Genomic DNA, 16,623 nt, shown 5'->3' on the forward strand with positions numbered 1-16,623 from the left:
CCATCTGGGGGGGCATCTTGCCTGTATTCGGTGCTGCCGGTGGGCAACAGCGTGTCCTCAAGGCGCCTCAGCAGGTAGGGATGGGACAATTAGCGCTTGGGACTGGCCTGTATGGATGGGGACTAACTGGGATGCCCAGGTGTCTGCTCTGTCCTCTGGATCCTCCCTTTTCTTTGCCTGGTGAATTTTTTCCCACTGCCTGCATTCACCCAGACCACGATGAAGACTGTCCTTCCTCTCTTCCAGAGGGAAGCAGAGCAGGTACCGGCACTTCAGCCCCAGTTTCCACTGGGAATACAGGGCCTCCCCATTACCTGCCCCCTCCCAGGCTCACTGCCCATCTCTCTGCTCACACGTGCACCCCCAGGTACGCCTTTGGCTGAGCTGAAAATACGGCTGGTGGACTTCTCCCTGCAGAAAGCCCCACGATCCTGGCAGCTGGCATCCTCAGCAGGTGGGGAACTTGGGTACAATAAGATGGCTGCTAGGTCAGACCGGGCAGTGATGGGTTTATTCAGATTTTGGACCCGTTCCCCACCCCTGTTTTCCTTGCAGTCCAGCTGCCTGCAGGGAGGGTATGATGCGTTTTGGAGCTGTGATGTCTTGGATCAGCGGTGACAACAACTCCTTCAGTGCAGAACCGGTCTGGGCGTCCTGCACCCTCTTTGGGAACCAGACAGTGGAAAGCCCAGCCCTCCGCTGGTGCAGAGCTGCCCCCTTGGCCAGGAGTCCTGGGAGCCTGGGAGGAGGTGCACGAAGTTCTTGGGTCTCCAGCAAACCCCTTGCCCCATGTCTGGTTCTGCTCTGAACGTGTGCTTGCGGTTTTTAAGGAGGAGGCTCATCTACAAATGTGCTGAGGATGAGATGAACCGAGAAGCTCAGAGCCCATGGCATAGCCCCGGCTGCGGTCAGTGGCGGGGCCCAGGCTGGCCCCATGTCCCAGCGAGGTCCCTGAGCTCTCGCAGGGTCTCTGCCTTCCCCCTGGGGCTGCGCTTCAGAGCCTCTTCTCTCCCTTGGCGGGTGGGACCCCGGGCAGTTCCGCAGCGGGTGGCTGAAGATCCAAGCCAGAGCGCATGATGGGAATGATGAGATCATCCATGTTCGGCATCACCAAAATTTTCTGAAAAGAGGGATCCAGAATAACATGTAAGTGGTTTTGAGGATGTAAAACTTAGAGACTGGGGCTGTGAACAGAAGGTCCTGGGCTCCCATCCCCTCCGCAGCAGCTGACTGTGCCTGGCCCTAGAGATTTCCAGCTCTGGATGCCTCAGGGTGGGGACAAGCAGGAGCAGTTTTTCTTTGCCCTGCTGACCTGTATGGCTTCGAGGGTGGTCATGGCCAAGCGCAGGGACCAGCACTTCGAAGCCATTCACATGGGTGGCTCTGGGGGGATTGGGGTACCCAAATATCTGCGGGGACATTTCTGCTCTTTGACCAGAGGTCTCAAAGGTGAGAGGCTGAAAACAAACCAGCGAGTACCTTGTGATGGTAAATCTCCCAAACGTCCCAAAACCAAAACGGATGGGTGAATTCAGCCCTTGGCGGGGGGAGGTTCTGCCTGGGGCCTGCTGACACTCCTAATCCCCCCCCGACTTGAGGCAGGGCTGCACGTGCTGGGAGGAAGCCACTTCTCAAGCGCTCTAGTGCTCAGAGCACCAGCCCCTGCAGCTGGTTACTTAGGTTGTGTTTCTTGACTGTCCAAAGCTGGACAGACCAGATCAGATGTTGGCTTTTGGTAGAGAGATCCCTGGCCCAAAGTGAGGTCTGTTTATCCCTGATTGCAGCAATGCCCACACTTAGCAGGGTTTGCTGAGCCCTTTAACAGACCAGGCACCTGAAATTCATGCTGCAGCTTCTTCTCGATCCACTCAGTGACATGGAGGAATGTCACCTCCCGCTCGCCCAGCTTTGGGCGCACCTTCAGCTCCAGCTGGGGTGGGACTCGGAAGCTGTACCTGCAAGGGGAAAGGAAAGAGGCAGAAAGCATCACATCCCAAATATGTGGCACAGCCCACGTAGCCCTGCTCTGCTGGGTTTTAGGGACCTGCCTCCTGGGAGGAGGCGGCTGGGTTGCAGGGGGAGCTCTCTGTGGAGACGAGGAGAAATGAGCCTGAGGTCTGTGAGTCCCTCTGGGAGAACAGCCCTGGCTTGCTGGTGCACACGGAGGAACCCAAAGCCCCTGAGCTGGCTCCTTGGCCGAGCTGTAGGGAGCAAGGGGAGCGGGAAGGAGGATGTGTGTGTGTCCCCGTGTGGGAGGAAGGAGAGCTGGTACCAGACACGGTCTGTTGGTGGTGGTGGTATGTTCACAGCCAAGGTGCCTGCCAGCTCCTGCACCTCCACCGTCAGCAGCAGCGGTGTGTTGGAAACCTCCTCGATCTTCTTTTTGATGAACTCATTTTCAGTGGCCTTCTGGAAGTACTTGGACTTGGCGATCTTATCCACAAAGCGCAAGATCTTCCGGCTTGTGCTGTTGCCGCTGACGTGGCTAAAGTGAGAGGAGCCACAGCTCAGCAGCAGGGTGAGACCCAGCGCTGTGGTGGCTTTCAGTGTCCGCCAGCCATCTGCCACAGCACCCCGCAGGGACAGGAGCCCCCTGTGAGAGGCTGCCGTGATGTGCTGGGGTGCCTGCGTGTGCCTTCCTGGGGACACCGGCCACGCGCCACTGTGCTGGCATAGCACCGTGCCTCCCTAGCATCTCCCCAAGCCCACCGTGGTGCGGACCCCGAACCAGCCCTTACCCCTCGGTGCCAGGCGGCAGGACCCGCTCCCCCAGGGCTCCCGCCTGTTCTGCAGTGGCGATGTCTTCCTCATCGGAGGAGCCAGCGCTGGATGACTCGGCGTCACTGTCTGCCAGCAGGATCAGCCGTGGCCTGGCCCTGTGAGACGCGAGGAGCATCACAGGGGTGCCTTGGGGCCAGCACCCTCTTGCCTCACTCAGGCAAGAGGAAGAGGAGGATGAAACCCAGCCATGCACAGTCTCCTTACCCCTCTCTGCCTGCCTCTGCGGGGCTGCTCTCCTCTGCAGCACTCTCCTTCCCCAGCTTGCAGAGGTTCATCTTCGTCTCAAGCGTCATCTGCAACGAGCCGCTGTAGGTGACCTCCATGTCCACCCAGAGCCCTGCCGGGGAGAGGGATGGGGTGAGCCACTGTCAGCACCACAGGGGCCGAGGGCTGCTCATGTGCCTGCCAAAACCTCCCTGCTTCGGGGACTGGGCTGGCACCTCGGTAACAACTGCCATGGAGCCAGCCCTGGGGTCCCCGCTGCTCTACGGGGGCTCTTACCTCGCTCATTGATGGTGGGGCTGGAGGCGCTGAGGACTGAGGGGATGGATGTGCCCATGTCCAGCTCCGTCAGTGTCAGCTCGTTCATGAAATATGGGAGCTGATGGGGGAAACCACACGGGGATGGTCACTGCAGCCTGGCACCCACTGTGGGATCTTGGGGATGAGACTCCCTGGGGTGCTGTGATGCTCCTGCCTCTCACCTTGATCTTGCTCAACTTCTTCTGGATCTTGCTGGACACTAGCTCAGCCCAGTACTGCTCCCGGAGGAAGTCCCAGAAGATGCGCCCCACTAGCGCGTTCATCCAGGCCATGCACACCTTGCTGCGCCCGGCCATGTCCTCCCCGTGCTGCGGAGGGACAGAAGCCATGAGCCCCTGGCGTGAGGTGGCCCCACGAGGGGTGGGACCCACTGGCCAGGAGCTCCCCTGTACCACGGCTGGGCTGCTCAAACTGTGGTGCCGGGAGGGAGGAAATGAACCACAGGACTGGAAGTGGCTGCGCACGGGTCCTTCAGCCTCCACTTAGCACTTGTGTCCTTCTCCCAATGCTGGATTTGTCCCACTCACCTTTATGGGTGTGGGGCTGCCCAGTGCTCTGTGAGAGGGGCTCTGGTCCGGGCTGCCCTCCACCTGCGCTGGCACGAATCGGGCCATGTAGGTGCTGTAATCCAGGAAAATCTTCTGTCGGATGCTTCCTGCCAGGTCTTTGGGTGGGAGAGTGGAGGGGATGTCCTCAGCGCTCCCTCCACTGCTGCTGCCGCTGCTCTGCAGAGCCGGTCCCACACCTGGGGGCACGGGGACACGAGTAGGTCAGGGTGATGTGCTGCCTGGCCACGATGCGGGTGTGGTGATGTGCCGTGATGCACACGTGGTGACAGGCTGCCCATCTCTGGTGCCAAGGACATGCCACCCACCCTGTTCTGGCAAGGGATCCTCTGGGCTCTCCCTGCTGCTGCAAATGCTCTTGGCTACGCTCTGGGCTCCTTCGTGGCCCCCCATGCTCACTGCTCTCTACCAAGGGCTTGTCCTCCCGGCACACACGCGGCTCCCACCCCGGATCAGTCCCGGCACAGAGCAGAGACCATGATGCTTCTCACCTGCCCTGGCTTCACCACGGCTGCTGCTGGGTGTCCCACGGGAGGCTTGCACGAGGTGCTGGTACCACTCCTCCTTCTCCCTCCCCGTCCGCCCAAAGAGGTACAGGCACCTCTCTCTGCAGTCCCCCGGGACATCCTGCCCTGGCACCAGCGTCTTCTTTGTCCCTTCATCCTTCTGCAGCTCCAAGTTGTGCTCCTCGCTGCTCCGGCACTCCACCTCCGCTGGGTCAGGGAGGAGGATGCAGATGGGGTACTTCTTGTTCCACGTCCGCTTTCGGGCCAAGCTGGGGGGGCAGAGGAAGACCTGCAACACCGAGAGCAGCGGTGAGGATGGGCCAAGGCGTGGGATGTCAGGGGTCCCCACGGAAGGGTCCTTGGCATCACCAGGCTTACCTTGGCATCAGTCAGGTCGTAGCAGCGGTGGCTGATGAAGACGGCCTCGAGGATTTCCTCCTCGAAGGTGGCACGGCGCGGGATGTTGCTCTTGGGGTAGGAGAGCTTGAGGGTGGCTCCATCCAGCATGGCAAGCACAGAGTGCGTGAGCGAGGGGTGGAAAACCTCAGGGTCATAGGTGTGCAGCTGGTTCATCCAGCCCTAGGTGTGGGGAAAGGGACCCAGCTGCTTCCCACTGTGCCACATGGGTGGCAGCCTGCCCCTGCCGCGGGCTGGGCACCCCCCTGACGCTGCATCCCAACCCTGGGCTCCCCCCCAGCTGCCCCCCAGCACCCCATCCCGGACCTCCTTCCTACCTGGAGGCGGTGGGTTTCCCACGGCTCCCCCGGGAGCAGCTTGGGGCGCGGGTGGTCCCGTGGTGCCCGTGGTGCCGGCAGAGGCTTCGGCAGGAGGACGAGGACAGCGAGGAAGCCCAGCACCAGCCCACAGAGGAGTCCCAGGCAGAGGCCGGCGGCGTAGGGCGGCAGCGGCAGGACAAAGTAGCCGTAGGCGAGGAGTGCGATGGAGGCGAGAGCTCTGCCCGGCACCGTGCCCCCTGGCCGCGCCGGTGGCAGCTCCTCGGGAAGGGGCGGCTGGGGCTCTGCATCCTGCTGCGCCACTTCCACCACCTGGATCACGTCCCCGTAGGAGCAGATCTCATAGCGGCAGTTCAGGGTGGGCTCCCAGGGGCTCCAGTCCCGTGCCCGGCGTCCCCAAGCCCCACGGCCCCCCGCCGGCCCAGGGCTGCCCCCCACCTCCTGCGCCCCGGTGCTGGCCTTCGCGCGGGGCACGGGGCTGCTCTCCTCGGCCATGAGCCGGCTGAGCCGGCTGAGGGGCTCCTGCATGGCCTCCGACAGCCGCCTCTTGGTGTCCTCCAGCCTGGCCTCCCGCAGCCGGAGCAAGGCGGCACGGCTCTCCGACGGGGAGACGCTGGGGGAGGATGGGGCCGTGCGGGACTTGGCTGGGCTCAGCCGGGGCTGGGGGGCCCGCGGGACGTCAGCCAGGAGCATCCCCCCGGGCTGGGGTGAGGGGACAGGCTTTGTGTCCCCATCCACTGTGAAAACAAGCCCACAGCCGTCCTGGCCACCGCCGTCCTCCCTGGAGCTGGTGGGCTGGATTGTGAGCCCATCGGTGTCCCCATGCTGAGGGGAGCCTGGGGACGGTGCCAGCGTTGGAGAGGCGTCCGCCGCCACTGCAGCCTGGTCTGCCATCGCTCGCATTGCCAACGGTGATGGTGCTGCCAAGAGAATGGGAGAAAGCAGCTCAGCTCCCTGCTGCCTCAAGGCACAGCGTGTCCCTGCCACGGTCCTGCCTTCCCCAGCAGCATTGCCATGAGCCACCAAGCAGGAGGGGGGGACCCCGGGGACCCCGTCACCGCGGGCTGGCAGCCTTCCAGCCTATTTTGGGATACTCTTGGGGCCATGGAGCTGCCAGCGCATGGGAGGCACGTGGCTCTCCCTACGCTTCATGGCAGGGATGGGATGCAGAAGGCACCACAGTGAGATGAGCTCAATGATAACGTGCGGGGAACCGCTTGTATAATGAAGATAAACCGCAGCCAGGCAATTAGCAATGGGGCCTCTGAGACCCTGGAGCCATGAGTCTGCAGCAAAACAAGGGGGATCGTCCCTCACGAGGACATTAACGCTGGTCGCAGTGCAAGCATGGGCACTGTGAGGAGGGATGCAAGGACAGCGGGCAGGACTCTGACTCCTCGAAATGTTTCTTGCTTAAGCGATGGAGGTTTGGCCCTTGCTTGATGCACTGCATGAACCTGGAACGAAGCAAGCCCAAGCTGCAGCCCCAATTCAGCATGAGGATGCTCTGGAACCATGGAATCGGTAATCCCTATTTTTACTGGAGGGGCACAAAAGTTTTCCTAACAAAGCTTCCATAGCCCTGAGGGTGTTCCAGGATGTGGCAATGTCTTGTCCCATCCCCACCAGCCACTGTGGTCCCTCCATTGCTGCACCCCGGCCAAAGCAACAGGGCTGAGCCTGCTCCTGGCTGTGCGCCCTCCGTGATTTTGGGAGGGAGGATGGATGCTGCAGGATGGGCTCTGCAGGGCCATCGCAGGGCTGAGCCCAGCACCCAGCAGGCTCATGGGGTGCTCGAGCTCAACCCCCCGCCTCTTCCCCTCGCAGCATCCCTTCAGCAGGAGCGGGGACACTGTCACAGGGGAGCTGGAGCTGAGCAGGACCCTGCTGCTGGTGGGTGCTGTCCCTCGGGCTGCCTTACACCCGGCATCCACGTCGCCTTGGATCTTCAAAGCACTTTACTGCCACGAATTAATTACAGGCTGTGCTGCAGCTGCCTCCAGTGCTGTTTATATAATCTCACGTTTCGAGGCTTTTGCTTTACAGGAGCCACTTGTTAACCCCAAATAATCCCTGGGTGATTACCCCGGCGATACCCAGCACCCAACAGAAACCCTGGCTGTGGGGCTGGCATCATCCATCCGATGGCAGGGCTGCCGGCACTGCTGGCACTCCTGGCAGATGGAGCCGTCCAAGGCACCAGGCAAAGCACCGGGACAGCAAAATGGGGATCAAGGAGAGGGAAATGAGTGGGAGAGATGGACCTGAGAAGGGACCCCTTCCCCGATGCCACGGGACCCTGTAGTCCTCCCACCCAAGCATGGCAGGTGGGGGGCAGAGGGACCTCACTTGCTCCTCATCATGTGGGTTTCTCAGTGGCCCCATGCCACAGCCATCCCCAGTATTCCCTGTACTGCCCATTGCCATCCCCAGCCCTCAGCAGTGCCTACCAGAAAGCCCCGGGGCTGGTCCTCGGCTGGTCCTGCCCAGCCACGGCTCCCTGTGTCCACTGGGTCAGGGGGATGCCGGCTCCCCTGTGCTCGGCGAGGGCTCAGTGCTTGGCTCCACCATGCCTGCTTTTTCCATACCACCACTCCAGCATTCGTGGGCTTTAAATGCTAAAAAAAAAAAAAAAAAAAGAAGATGACTGTTTCCTGAGAGACCATTAGCACGGTGGAAGACAGAGATAATAATAGCCTGGGCTTGTATGGGAGTTTTCATCTGGCAGGGACGTCAAGTACAGCGGGGGCTATAGATACACTGCTGAAACGCAGCCACCGCTGGGGAGCGTGGGTGCCTGGGGGGGTGGGGAGCACCAGGGATGGACCCCGCTGGGACCATGGCTGGACCGCCAGCACCCCAAGGTGGAGGGTCCACATGGGCAGCCCCAGTGAAGGTTTCGCTGCTGGCTCAGGCTTCAGAGGGCAAATACCGAGCCCAAAGCTGCCCCCAGAGCCGGCTCCTCGGTGCCAGCACTAACCCACCTTCCAGCCCAGAGTTCCCCCCCCAGCCTGTGACTACGGGGCATGCAGGGCAGGGGAATCTTTTTGCTATTTATGGGATAAATTGAAGAGGAAGGTCCTTGCAAGTATTTCCATCAAGTGCTGGGGGGTAGCTGGGTGGGCACGGCTGGGTGACAGAGCAATGGGGATGACCAACAGCTCTCAGGGGATGCTCCCCACAGCCTCCGCACACCACCTGCCTTGCGGAGTTTTGCGAGCCCAGCCCCAGTGGCACCCAGAAGGGATCAGTGCCATGTGGGATGTCCCTTTGAGGAGCCGTGCTTGGGACACCCTGCCTGGGAAGGTCACATCTCATCAGAACCTCGAGAGCTGTGACCCAGCTGGGCTGGGCTGCAAGGTCCCTAATGCCGGCTGCCCCTCCTCGTTGCTCTTGGAAACGCCGAAGCCGTGAACATCAGCAAACCTCTCTGCTGGACCCAGGCTCTGAATTCCTGCTCCTTGCACTCAGCTCTGGTTCATATTCAGGGCTTGGACTTGACCTGACACAGAGACAAGCTGCAGCCCAGGCCGGGCTAGTGTCTTCAAGCATCTGCCCCCCAGCACACTCCCTTTTCATGCCAAAGGCATCAAGACCCTCCACGGCATGGCACGGCACAGCACGGCACAGCATGGTGTGGTGCTCCCCAGCATTAGCTCATGCCAGGGTGCAACACCTACAGCCCCCTTGGAAGGAGTTTCCCCACACTGGGGTCTGCCCCGTCAGTGCCCTGCGCTGCTCGCTCCCAGGTGGGCGCTGCCCGACCGGTGTTTGCTTTTGTTGTGAAATCAAGGAGAGTTAATTGAAAAATTAATTTCCAGCAGCCCTCTCCAGTTAATTAGAGATGCCGGTGGCTGGGGCGGAGGGCTGGCGCTGCTGGCAGGGATGGTGGCACAGCTCTGCCTGGGTGGAGAGCAGGCTTTCATCACTCAGCCAAACGAGCTGGAAATCCCTCATCTAATTATTTCCACAATATACCGCTGCAGAAACCAAATTGCTGTGGTTATTAGCGCTGTGACTGGAGAGCTCTCTGCATTATCCTGTGATTAAGGAGCGCGGGGCTGGGAGGGAAGTCTCACTGCAGTCTCAAGACATAACTTCAGGCAACGGGTAGGGCAGCGTGGGATCCCAGCTCCCGCTTCCACATCACATCGCTCCTGCTTGGGGGGCTTACTGGTGGATGCTGGGGCAGATTTCATGCTGCTGGGGGAGTGAGGAGCAGGCTTTGGCACTACGCAAATGGCTCCGGGGGTGGCTGTGCCTGCTGGGATGCTCAGAGCCAGCCGGCCTCAGCGCCCAGCCCCAGCACCCACGCCGGTCCTCCAGTGAGCCACTGCCAAAGCCTCCCCAGCACCCTGTGCTCTCCCAGGGCTTGAGCTCAGCCCTGCCTCTGCTATGGATTTTGCTTCACCCCCATGTCTCAGCCATCCCCATCTTCTGCCCGTCTTCCTGAGACCTTCGCATCCCTCGTGGCATGGCCCTTGCAGCTCACAGGAGAGCTCTCAGACCCGCTTTCAGCAGGATGCAGCCCTGGGGAAGGACCCAGCTGCTTCGCCCATCTACTTCATTAGCACGGGCACAGCTTCACCTTCTGAATTCTGGTTAGCAGTAAATGTCTGGGTGGATGATGCTGCTCAGGCTCCTGGCGGCCGCCGTGGCTCCTTCCACCGCCTGAAAATCCGTGCCCCAAAGGTGTGTGCAGCCCTGGAGTCTATCTGGAGCCTTTCCCGCTCATCTGATCGCGGTGGGTCATCAAGGGAGGCGCTTTCAAAACAGCACGTCACCCGTTCTCTGCACGGTGCCACAGCGTGTCCTCGGCTCCCCGGCACCCCACGGTGCTGCAGCAGGAGCCCTGTCCTCCCCCCCCCCCGCCTGCCACGGGTCATCAATCCCCGGGGCTGAAGCGGGGAGCTCAGCCTGCCCCGAGATGAAAGCCTGACCTAATTCACGCTGTCAGCACCCAGCGGGCAGGAGCACCACCAGCACTGGCCCCACGCCGGGGTTCTACACTGGGGGTCCACGCTGGGGGCTCCACGCCGGGCACAGCTCTGGGGCGAGCTCGTGGCTGGCGGGCACGTCCGTCGGCATCAAGGCGTGGGGACGGGGCCAGGGCTTTGCTGCGGACCGTAGGGCTCCGGCAGCGGGGCTGGCTGCTCCGGACAGCCCCTGGCCTCCGTCCGAAGGGTGCAGGCGTTTTCGCTCTTGCACCGAGAAGGTGCAAATTCCACGGGAGCCCGCTGGATGAGGACCCATCCAAGGGTCCCCTCAGATAAAACTAAGGAAGAAGGGACTCGTGGTGCCTGGTTTTTGGGAAGGAAAAGGAAGCCACATGCAGCTCACCCCTTCACGGAGCCCGCTAAGGTTCACCTTCAAAGCCCTTACCTCGCCACATGCCGGGCTGCTGCCTCCTCCTCCTCGGGGACCCCAACGCACCCCACGAAGGCACACAGCTCAGACACCCCCCACCCGCGCTGCCCTCCGTGGAGGGGTCCCCACGGGTGACCCTGGTTCTGCACCCCTGGGGTAGTGGGATGGGTGGTCCCCGCGCCTGCAGCCCATCCACCGAGCCCCTGGGGTGTGCGTGCTGGGCGAGCCCCCGCTGCACCCCAAGAGCTGCCCAGACTCCATCGCCCGCCCCAGCAGCGCTGCTGGGGGGGCTGCGGCTGCCCCGGCCCCCTCCCCGCGGGTCCCCGCTGCCGCAGCGCCGGTACCTGGCACAGGCGGGAGGTCCCGGTGAGCCGGGAAGGGTCGGTGCTGCTGCCGGAGGAGCAGTGCCGGTGCCGCCAGGGGGGCGGGCTGGTCCTGGTGCCGGGGGAGAACCGGTTCTAGCGGCGGGGGGGGATGACGGGAGGGTCCGTCCCGGTGCCGGGGGCGGACCGGACCCTGTGCCGGGGAAGAAAAGCCGGTGCGGGCGCGGAAGGAGGCCGGCCGGGGCCCAAGGACCGGTGCCGGTGGCGGAGAGCCGGTGCTGGAGGCGGAGGGTCCGTCCCGGTGCCGGGTGCGGGTGGCCGGTGCCGCGCTGGAGCTCGCCCCGCTCCCGCCGGCGCTGGCGGAGCATCCGCAGGACCGCGCCGGGTCCCCGCTCCGCCCCGCCCCGCCCCCCCCCCCCGCGCAGCCCCGCACCCCGCCGGCCTGCCCCCGTCGCCCCCTCCTCCCCCGGGCGGCCTTCGCCGGGGCTGCGGGGCCCGGCCCGGGGATTTCCCATAGCGGGGGGGAGGCACGGGGCGGAGCGGGACCCCCCGGTACCGGGAATCCCGCCCCGTGCCGGGAACACCCCCCCGTGCGGGACCCCCCCATCCGGTACCGGCACCCTCCCCCATGGGTACCGGTACCCCCAACGGGATCGGGACATCCCTCCCTCTGCCGGGACCCTGCCCCCCGGCCCGGGACCACCCCCGGTACCGGACCCCTCCCCCAGTACCGGAACCCCCACCGATACTGGCACATCCTCCTCGTGCCGGGACCCCCTCCTTGGTACCGGACCCCCCGCCTGTCCCCGGTACCGGACCGCCCCCCGGTACCGGGAGCCCCGCCCGGTACCGCCTGCCCCACAGCGCCCCCTGCCGGCCGCGGGGCGGTGCTGCGACGGGCCAGGGGGCGGGCCCGGGCCCGGGGGGCGGGGCGGGGCGGGGCCGGGCCGGGCCGGGCCGAGCCGAGCGGAACCGGGACGGGCGGCGGGCGCAGCCATGTCGTTCTGCTCGTTCCTGGGGAGCGAGGTGTTCAAGGACCATTTCCAGCCGGGTGAGCGGGGCCGGGGGCGCTGGGGGGGCACCCGTGCGGCTGCGGGATCCCCGCCGTGGGGCGTGTGGGGCGCGGTCCCCGAAATGGCTGAATTCCCCGCGGCGGGGGGGGGGGCTGGGGAGGGGGCTTGCACTATGGGGCATCCTCCACTCGTGGGGACCGGGCTGGGGGTCCCAGCGCCACGGTCCTTGTTTGGGGATCCCTCTCATGGGGAGAGTGGGATCCTGATTATAGAGTTGGGGCTGGGGTGGGGGTCCCTATAGGGACCGTGCCCTGCGGGGCTGGGCTGTAGGTGAGCCCTGTAGGGGATGTGGTCCCACCCCGCGCCCCAAGAGCTCCCACTGCCCAGCCTGGCCCGGGGTCTGGCAGCAGCAGCTGGCAGGGGCCCACGCAGGCAAAGTCCAGTCTGGGTGTCCCTTGTCACCCTGCTGACATATGTGTGTCCCCCCGGCTGCCCCGATCCTGTGCCACGCTGCCAGGAGCTGAGGGGCCGGGGGCTGCCCCATGCTGACCCTTCCCCTCCCCAGGCATCTACGTCTGCGCCATGTGCGGCCACGAGCTGTTCTCCAGCCACGCCAAGTACGAGCACTCGTCCCCGTGGCCGGCCTTCACCCAGACCATCCGCGAGGACAGCGTGGCCAAGTACGAGGAGCGCCCGGGGGCTCTGAAGGTGACGATTCTGAAACCTTTGAGAAGCAGCCAAGAAAAACCGACCCCCTCAAACTCCACAGGCTTTTCTTCGTGAGCCTGTGCCCTGGTTTCGGCTGGGATAGAGCTCATTTTCTTTCCCGCAGCTAGCACGATGCTGTGCTTTGGATTTAGGATGAGAGTAATGTCGATCCCATACCGATGTTTTGTTTGTCGGTAAATAGTGTTTATAAGTCAAGGACTTTTCAATTTCTTGGGCCCTGCCAGTGCAAAGGCTGGAGGGGCACAAGAAATTGGGGGGGACAGCCAGGACAGCTGACCTGAGCTAGCCAAAGGGATATCCCGTACCACAGGACGTTATCCTGAATATAAAAACCAGGGGGAGTTGGCTGGGGGGGCCAACAGCTGCCTGGGCAGCAGGCTGGGGGGTGAGCAATTGTATCATGCATCACTTATTTGTCAAATTTTTTCCTTTTGGATTTTATTCTTCTCCTTTTTCACTGTAATTGTTGTTGTTACATTTTATTTTCTTTCCATTTGTAAATTGTTCTGAACCCACGAGTTTTACCTTTTTCCCAATTGTCCCCCCAGTCCCGCTGCAGGGCAGGGGATGAGCGAGCGGCTCCGTGGTGCTGAGCTGCCGGAGAAAGGCTGCTTGCTCTCGAACCCTCTCCTTGCATTTCCAGGTGTCTTGCGGCAAGTGTGGCAACGGGCTCGGCCACGAATTCCTCAACGATGGGCCAAAGAGGGGCCAGTCCCGCTTCTGAATATTCAGCAGCTCGCTGAAGTTCCTCCCGAAAGGTACAGGCTGCTGTTTGGCAGCTGTTTCAGCCCACATAATTATTTTTGGAGAAGCGGCGGACAGCCAGGCCATGCCGCCTGCCCTGCGCTGCCGTTGTATCCTAAATAACTCTCCGTGCATCAGCCTGCTCAGCTGCCAGCTCGGCAGGGGCTCCCTGGCTTCTCACCATGTGTGCCGGAGCGCCTGGATGCGGCCGCAGGTCTCTGCGTGCCTGCGGGGCAGCTGAGCGCTGGGGGGGTTCTGCTGGGGGTGCAAAGCGAGGGCAGGGAGCTCCTGCCTGGCCCAGATGGGGCTGGGGGCGTTCGCTGGCTCGCTCCCTGGGCCGTCAGCTGGGAGTGGGGCTGGGGGGAAGGGCAGGGCTTCTTGCTGCTGTGGTTATCCTGCTCTTGACTTCCCCCAAGTCAGAAAAAGGCTTTGGGAAGCCAAGTTTGGGGCAGCACTCTGGCCACACTTGCTGTTCCGCTGGTTGGACTGCAATGGCTGTGAGATGTGAGCGGTGCATAGCGAAATAACCATATAGAAGGGGCTGATGGCTCTGGAGCAAGAAGCACAAGTCCTGATTTTGACTCCCTCTCTCAGGCAAAACAGGCAGGAACCTGACGGAGAAGTAAGCGAGCTGCTCTACTGACACGCTGCTCTTGGGCTGATCCTGCATTCACACCTCGGCGTGCATCAGCAGTCAAGGGGGCACCACAAGCAAGAGGAACTCCAAAGAAGCTTCTGGTGTCCCTGGCCCGGTTCCCTCTTGGGGCTGCTGCGATTTGGGGTTCTGGGGGGAGCAACGGGAGAGGCGAGGGGAAAATGGAGCTGCTGAAGCTCTGTGCTTGCCGGCTGGCAGGTTGTATGACCTGTGCCTGAGGGTGTTCCACACGAATTGGGGTGATGCAAAGGCTGCAGCTCTGCATTTACCCACCCTTAGCCCCTCTGTTCTCCCCAGCATCCTCGCCTCTACTGGCAGCACCTACTGCCAAGTCCTTTTGGTTCTGGCTGTTAAAAGCAGCCTGTGCGCCTGCAGTCGTGCCTCTGCTGGGCTCTGGGGTGGGTTGGCTGCTGCCTTCAGCCAGGGCAGGACACTCTGCAGATACACAGCCAGGAGGGGCCCAGTGCTGATGTGGCACCGAGGTGATCTAGGGTCGCTCTGCTGGCACTTGCAGGGAGCAGTGCTGGATTAGCCGAGGTCAGAGTCTGGGTTAATCCCTGCTGCTATTCTGGGCTGCGATCATGGTATGAATTGCCCTATATAAACCCTTCCAGGGTGCTAGGGCAAAGATGATTTTACGATCTCGCTAGATAGCACACAGGTATTTACCCTTTACACATTTTGCACACAGTAGAGGCGGTTCTAGATGTCCCCTGTCCTCTGGGCTTGATTCTGGCTTGGCCTTACACCAGATGTATCACTGTGCTACAGACTCCAGCAGCACTAATGGTTCTTCCTTGCTGTACCCTTGTGCAGGGGAGGCCAGAATCGGGCTCATGGGCTGCACTTTGCACAACTCAGGCTTTAGGAATCACGTCTTCCTTCCCTCTCTGCTTGGAAGGGCTGCGACGCTGATTTCTCCTTAATTCAGCATCTGATTCGTTGCCTTCCCTCCCTGTCCCAGAGGTCAAATCCTCCTCTGAAACCAATACACAAGGTTTTTTGAAGACCACAGACCCTTGTGCTGACCCCTGGGTGCGGAGGTGCAGCTCTGGTGGAACACGTGGGTGGTTTGGGGGGCTGCACTGCTGGTGCTGTCATGGGGCAGCTGCGCTCAGGGGCACGTTAGAGGCTTTTTTCTATGTGCATTTTGCCTCAGTCCTGCTGTTGGGAGGGCACCGATAAAAAGTGCAATGTGCCGGCTTGTTACCTGAAGCTCACTGCTGCTCTTGTACCTGTTCCAATACTGAAAATGAAGCACTGATTCACTGTGTTGGAGAAATAATCTCTTTTAAAAAGCACTGGTGATGGTACCCTGGTGTGTCTGCCGTGGGATTCCTGCTCTGCTGGGTTTGCCCGGTGTTGGTCGCAGGGATGGGGAGGCAGTGCCGGTGGTGGGATGCGTGCGAGGCGGGCACAGAGCCCTGGCCAGGAGGCTGGGAGCAGGTTGCATCTGCAGTCTGTCTCCAGCTGCAGACCCAAGGTGTGGACATGCTGTCATGCACCCACCATGGTCTGGCAACCCAAAGGGTTAGCCTGGGCCGGTGTGTGTGATCTGTGAACAGATCCTGTATCTGTTAATGTTACCCCAGGTTTTGCTGTGTGAAAGGAGGATGTTGATGCACTGGAGGCCCTCAGACATTCCTGGGGTCAGAAATTTAATGGGGGAAGGTTTCCTGTTCTCTCCAGTTAGCATTTTTGCCCAACTGTAGCTGGTTTTAGCATGCTTCATAGCGTGTTCTTGGTACCTTCTGGGCTGGCAGGATTTGCTGGGCAGAAGAACCTGAGTTTTAGCAGTGCCTCACTAGTTTCCCTGCACAAAACTGCCTGCAGGACTGGAAGCTACAACCCTCTGTGCTTCGCAAGGGTCTCTTACCCCACCAGAGTTGGATACTGGGGTTCGTGGAGGCTGGAGACTTGCGCTGGGCTTTGCCTGACTCCAGATCCCTCCTGCAAGGAGCTCCTGTGCTGGCACCACATCTCCCTCCCACCCCGGTGCTGGCTTGTGCCCCACGCTGTCACCCTTGCCACCTTCCCTGTGCGGGCCAACCTCCAGCTCTAATTACTAATCAGGTTCCAGCCTGAAGGTTCAAGCTGCTTTTCAACCGATTAATCCTCTGATCTGCTGCTTTTGCCCCGGATCCAGTGACCTCCAGGTGAGCCCCAGGGCCAGGAGCTGCCCCTTTGCTTCCCACCCCAGAGCATCCATCCATCCGTCCCTGGGACACCGCCTGCCCCTCGCCGGTGGCCCTGGCAAGGAGAAGGTGCTTTGGGGTGGTGTCCCCTGAGATGCTGCAGTGGATGGAAACCTCCTCAGGGGTGGCAGCGGTGAGGGGACCGTGGTGATTCCCCCCAATGGTGGGCTGCCCAGCACCGGGCGCCACGGGGGACCCGGCCACGCTGCCTTGCAGTTCGTGGATGCAGGCACGGGAGGGTGCACGTGCTTTTCCCAGCCCTTTCCCGGCGCTGCAGGGAGGGAAGGATGCTGCTGGTGTGGGCATGGCAGTGGCCGCGCCTTGCTGGGCATCCACCCGTGCAGCAACGAGAAAGGAAATCACCCGGAGCCGAAAAACCTCAGGATGGTTTAAATAGGGATGGGACGTGTTCCTGGAAATCATCCGGAGCCGGGATTTTGGCAGGGGTATTAAAGACCTGAAGCTGG

The 16,623-nt window shown here is 61.9% G+C and overlaps 2 protein-coding genes across 3 annotated transcripts; one reads left to right on the forward strand and one right to left on the reverse strand.

Annotated features, from left to right (window-relative positions):
- Window positions 1-121: 121 nt before the first annotated feature.
- LOC119146469 (testis-expressed protein 2-like) lies at window positions 122-11,216 on the reverse strand. 2 transcript variants are annotated; one of them, XM_037384173.1, is made up of 13 exons: window positions 10,842-11,213; window positions 7,581-7,748; window positions 5,131-6,050; window positions 4,775-4,975; window positions 4,382-4,685; window positions 3,852-4,069; window positions 3,486-3,632; window positions 3,283-3,382; window positions 2,986-3,118; window positions 2,739-2,876; window positions 2,273-2,485; window positions 1,835-1,955; window positions 122-1,120 (listed from the first exon to the last, which is right to left on the reverse strand). In XM_037384173.1, exons 3-13 carry the CDS (start codon window positions 6,031-6,033, stop codon window positions 995-997), a joined length of 2,604 nt encoding a protein of 867 aa, XP_037240070.1. In that variant the 5' UTR covers window positions 6,034-6,050; window positions 7,581-7,748; window positions 10,842-11,213; the 3' UTR covers window positions 122-994. The 2 variants fall into 2 exon arrangements, with proteins under 2 accessions (XP_037240070.1, XP_037240069.1); XM_037384172.1 differs by lacking the exon at window positions 122-1,120 and having other exon boundaries at window positions 1,835-2,485; window positions 10,842-11,216.
- Window positions 11,217-11,763: 547 nt separating this feature from the next.
- Window positions 11,764-15,274, forward strand: MSRB1 (methionine sulfoxide reductase B1). The gene is made up of 4 exons (XM_037386449.1): window positions 11,764-11,871; window positions 12,399-12,541; window positions 13,206-13,320; window positions 13,901-15,274. The coding sequence occupies exons 1-4, from the start codon at window positions 11,817-11,819 to the stop codon at window positions 13,930-13,932; spliced, it is 345 nt and encodes a 114-aa protein (XP_037242346.1). The 5' UTR covers window positions 11,764-11,816; the 3' UTR covers window positions 13,933-15,274.
- The last annotated feature ends 1,349 nt before the right edge of the window (window positions 15,275-16,623 follow it).

This window comes from Falco rusticolus, chromosome 4 (assembly GCF_015220075.1).
Source record: "Falco rusticolus isolate bFalRus1 chromosome 4, bFalRus1.pri, whole genome shotgun sequence".
Taxonomy (NCBI): Eukaryota; Metazoa; Chordata; class Aves; order Falconiformes; family Falconidae; genus Falco; species Falco rusticolus.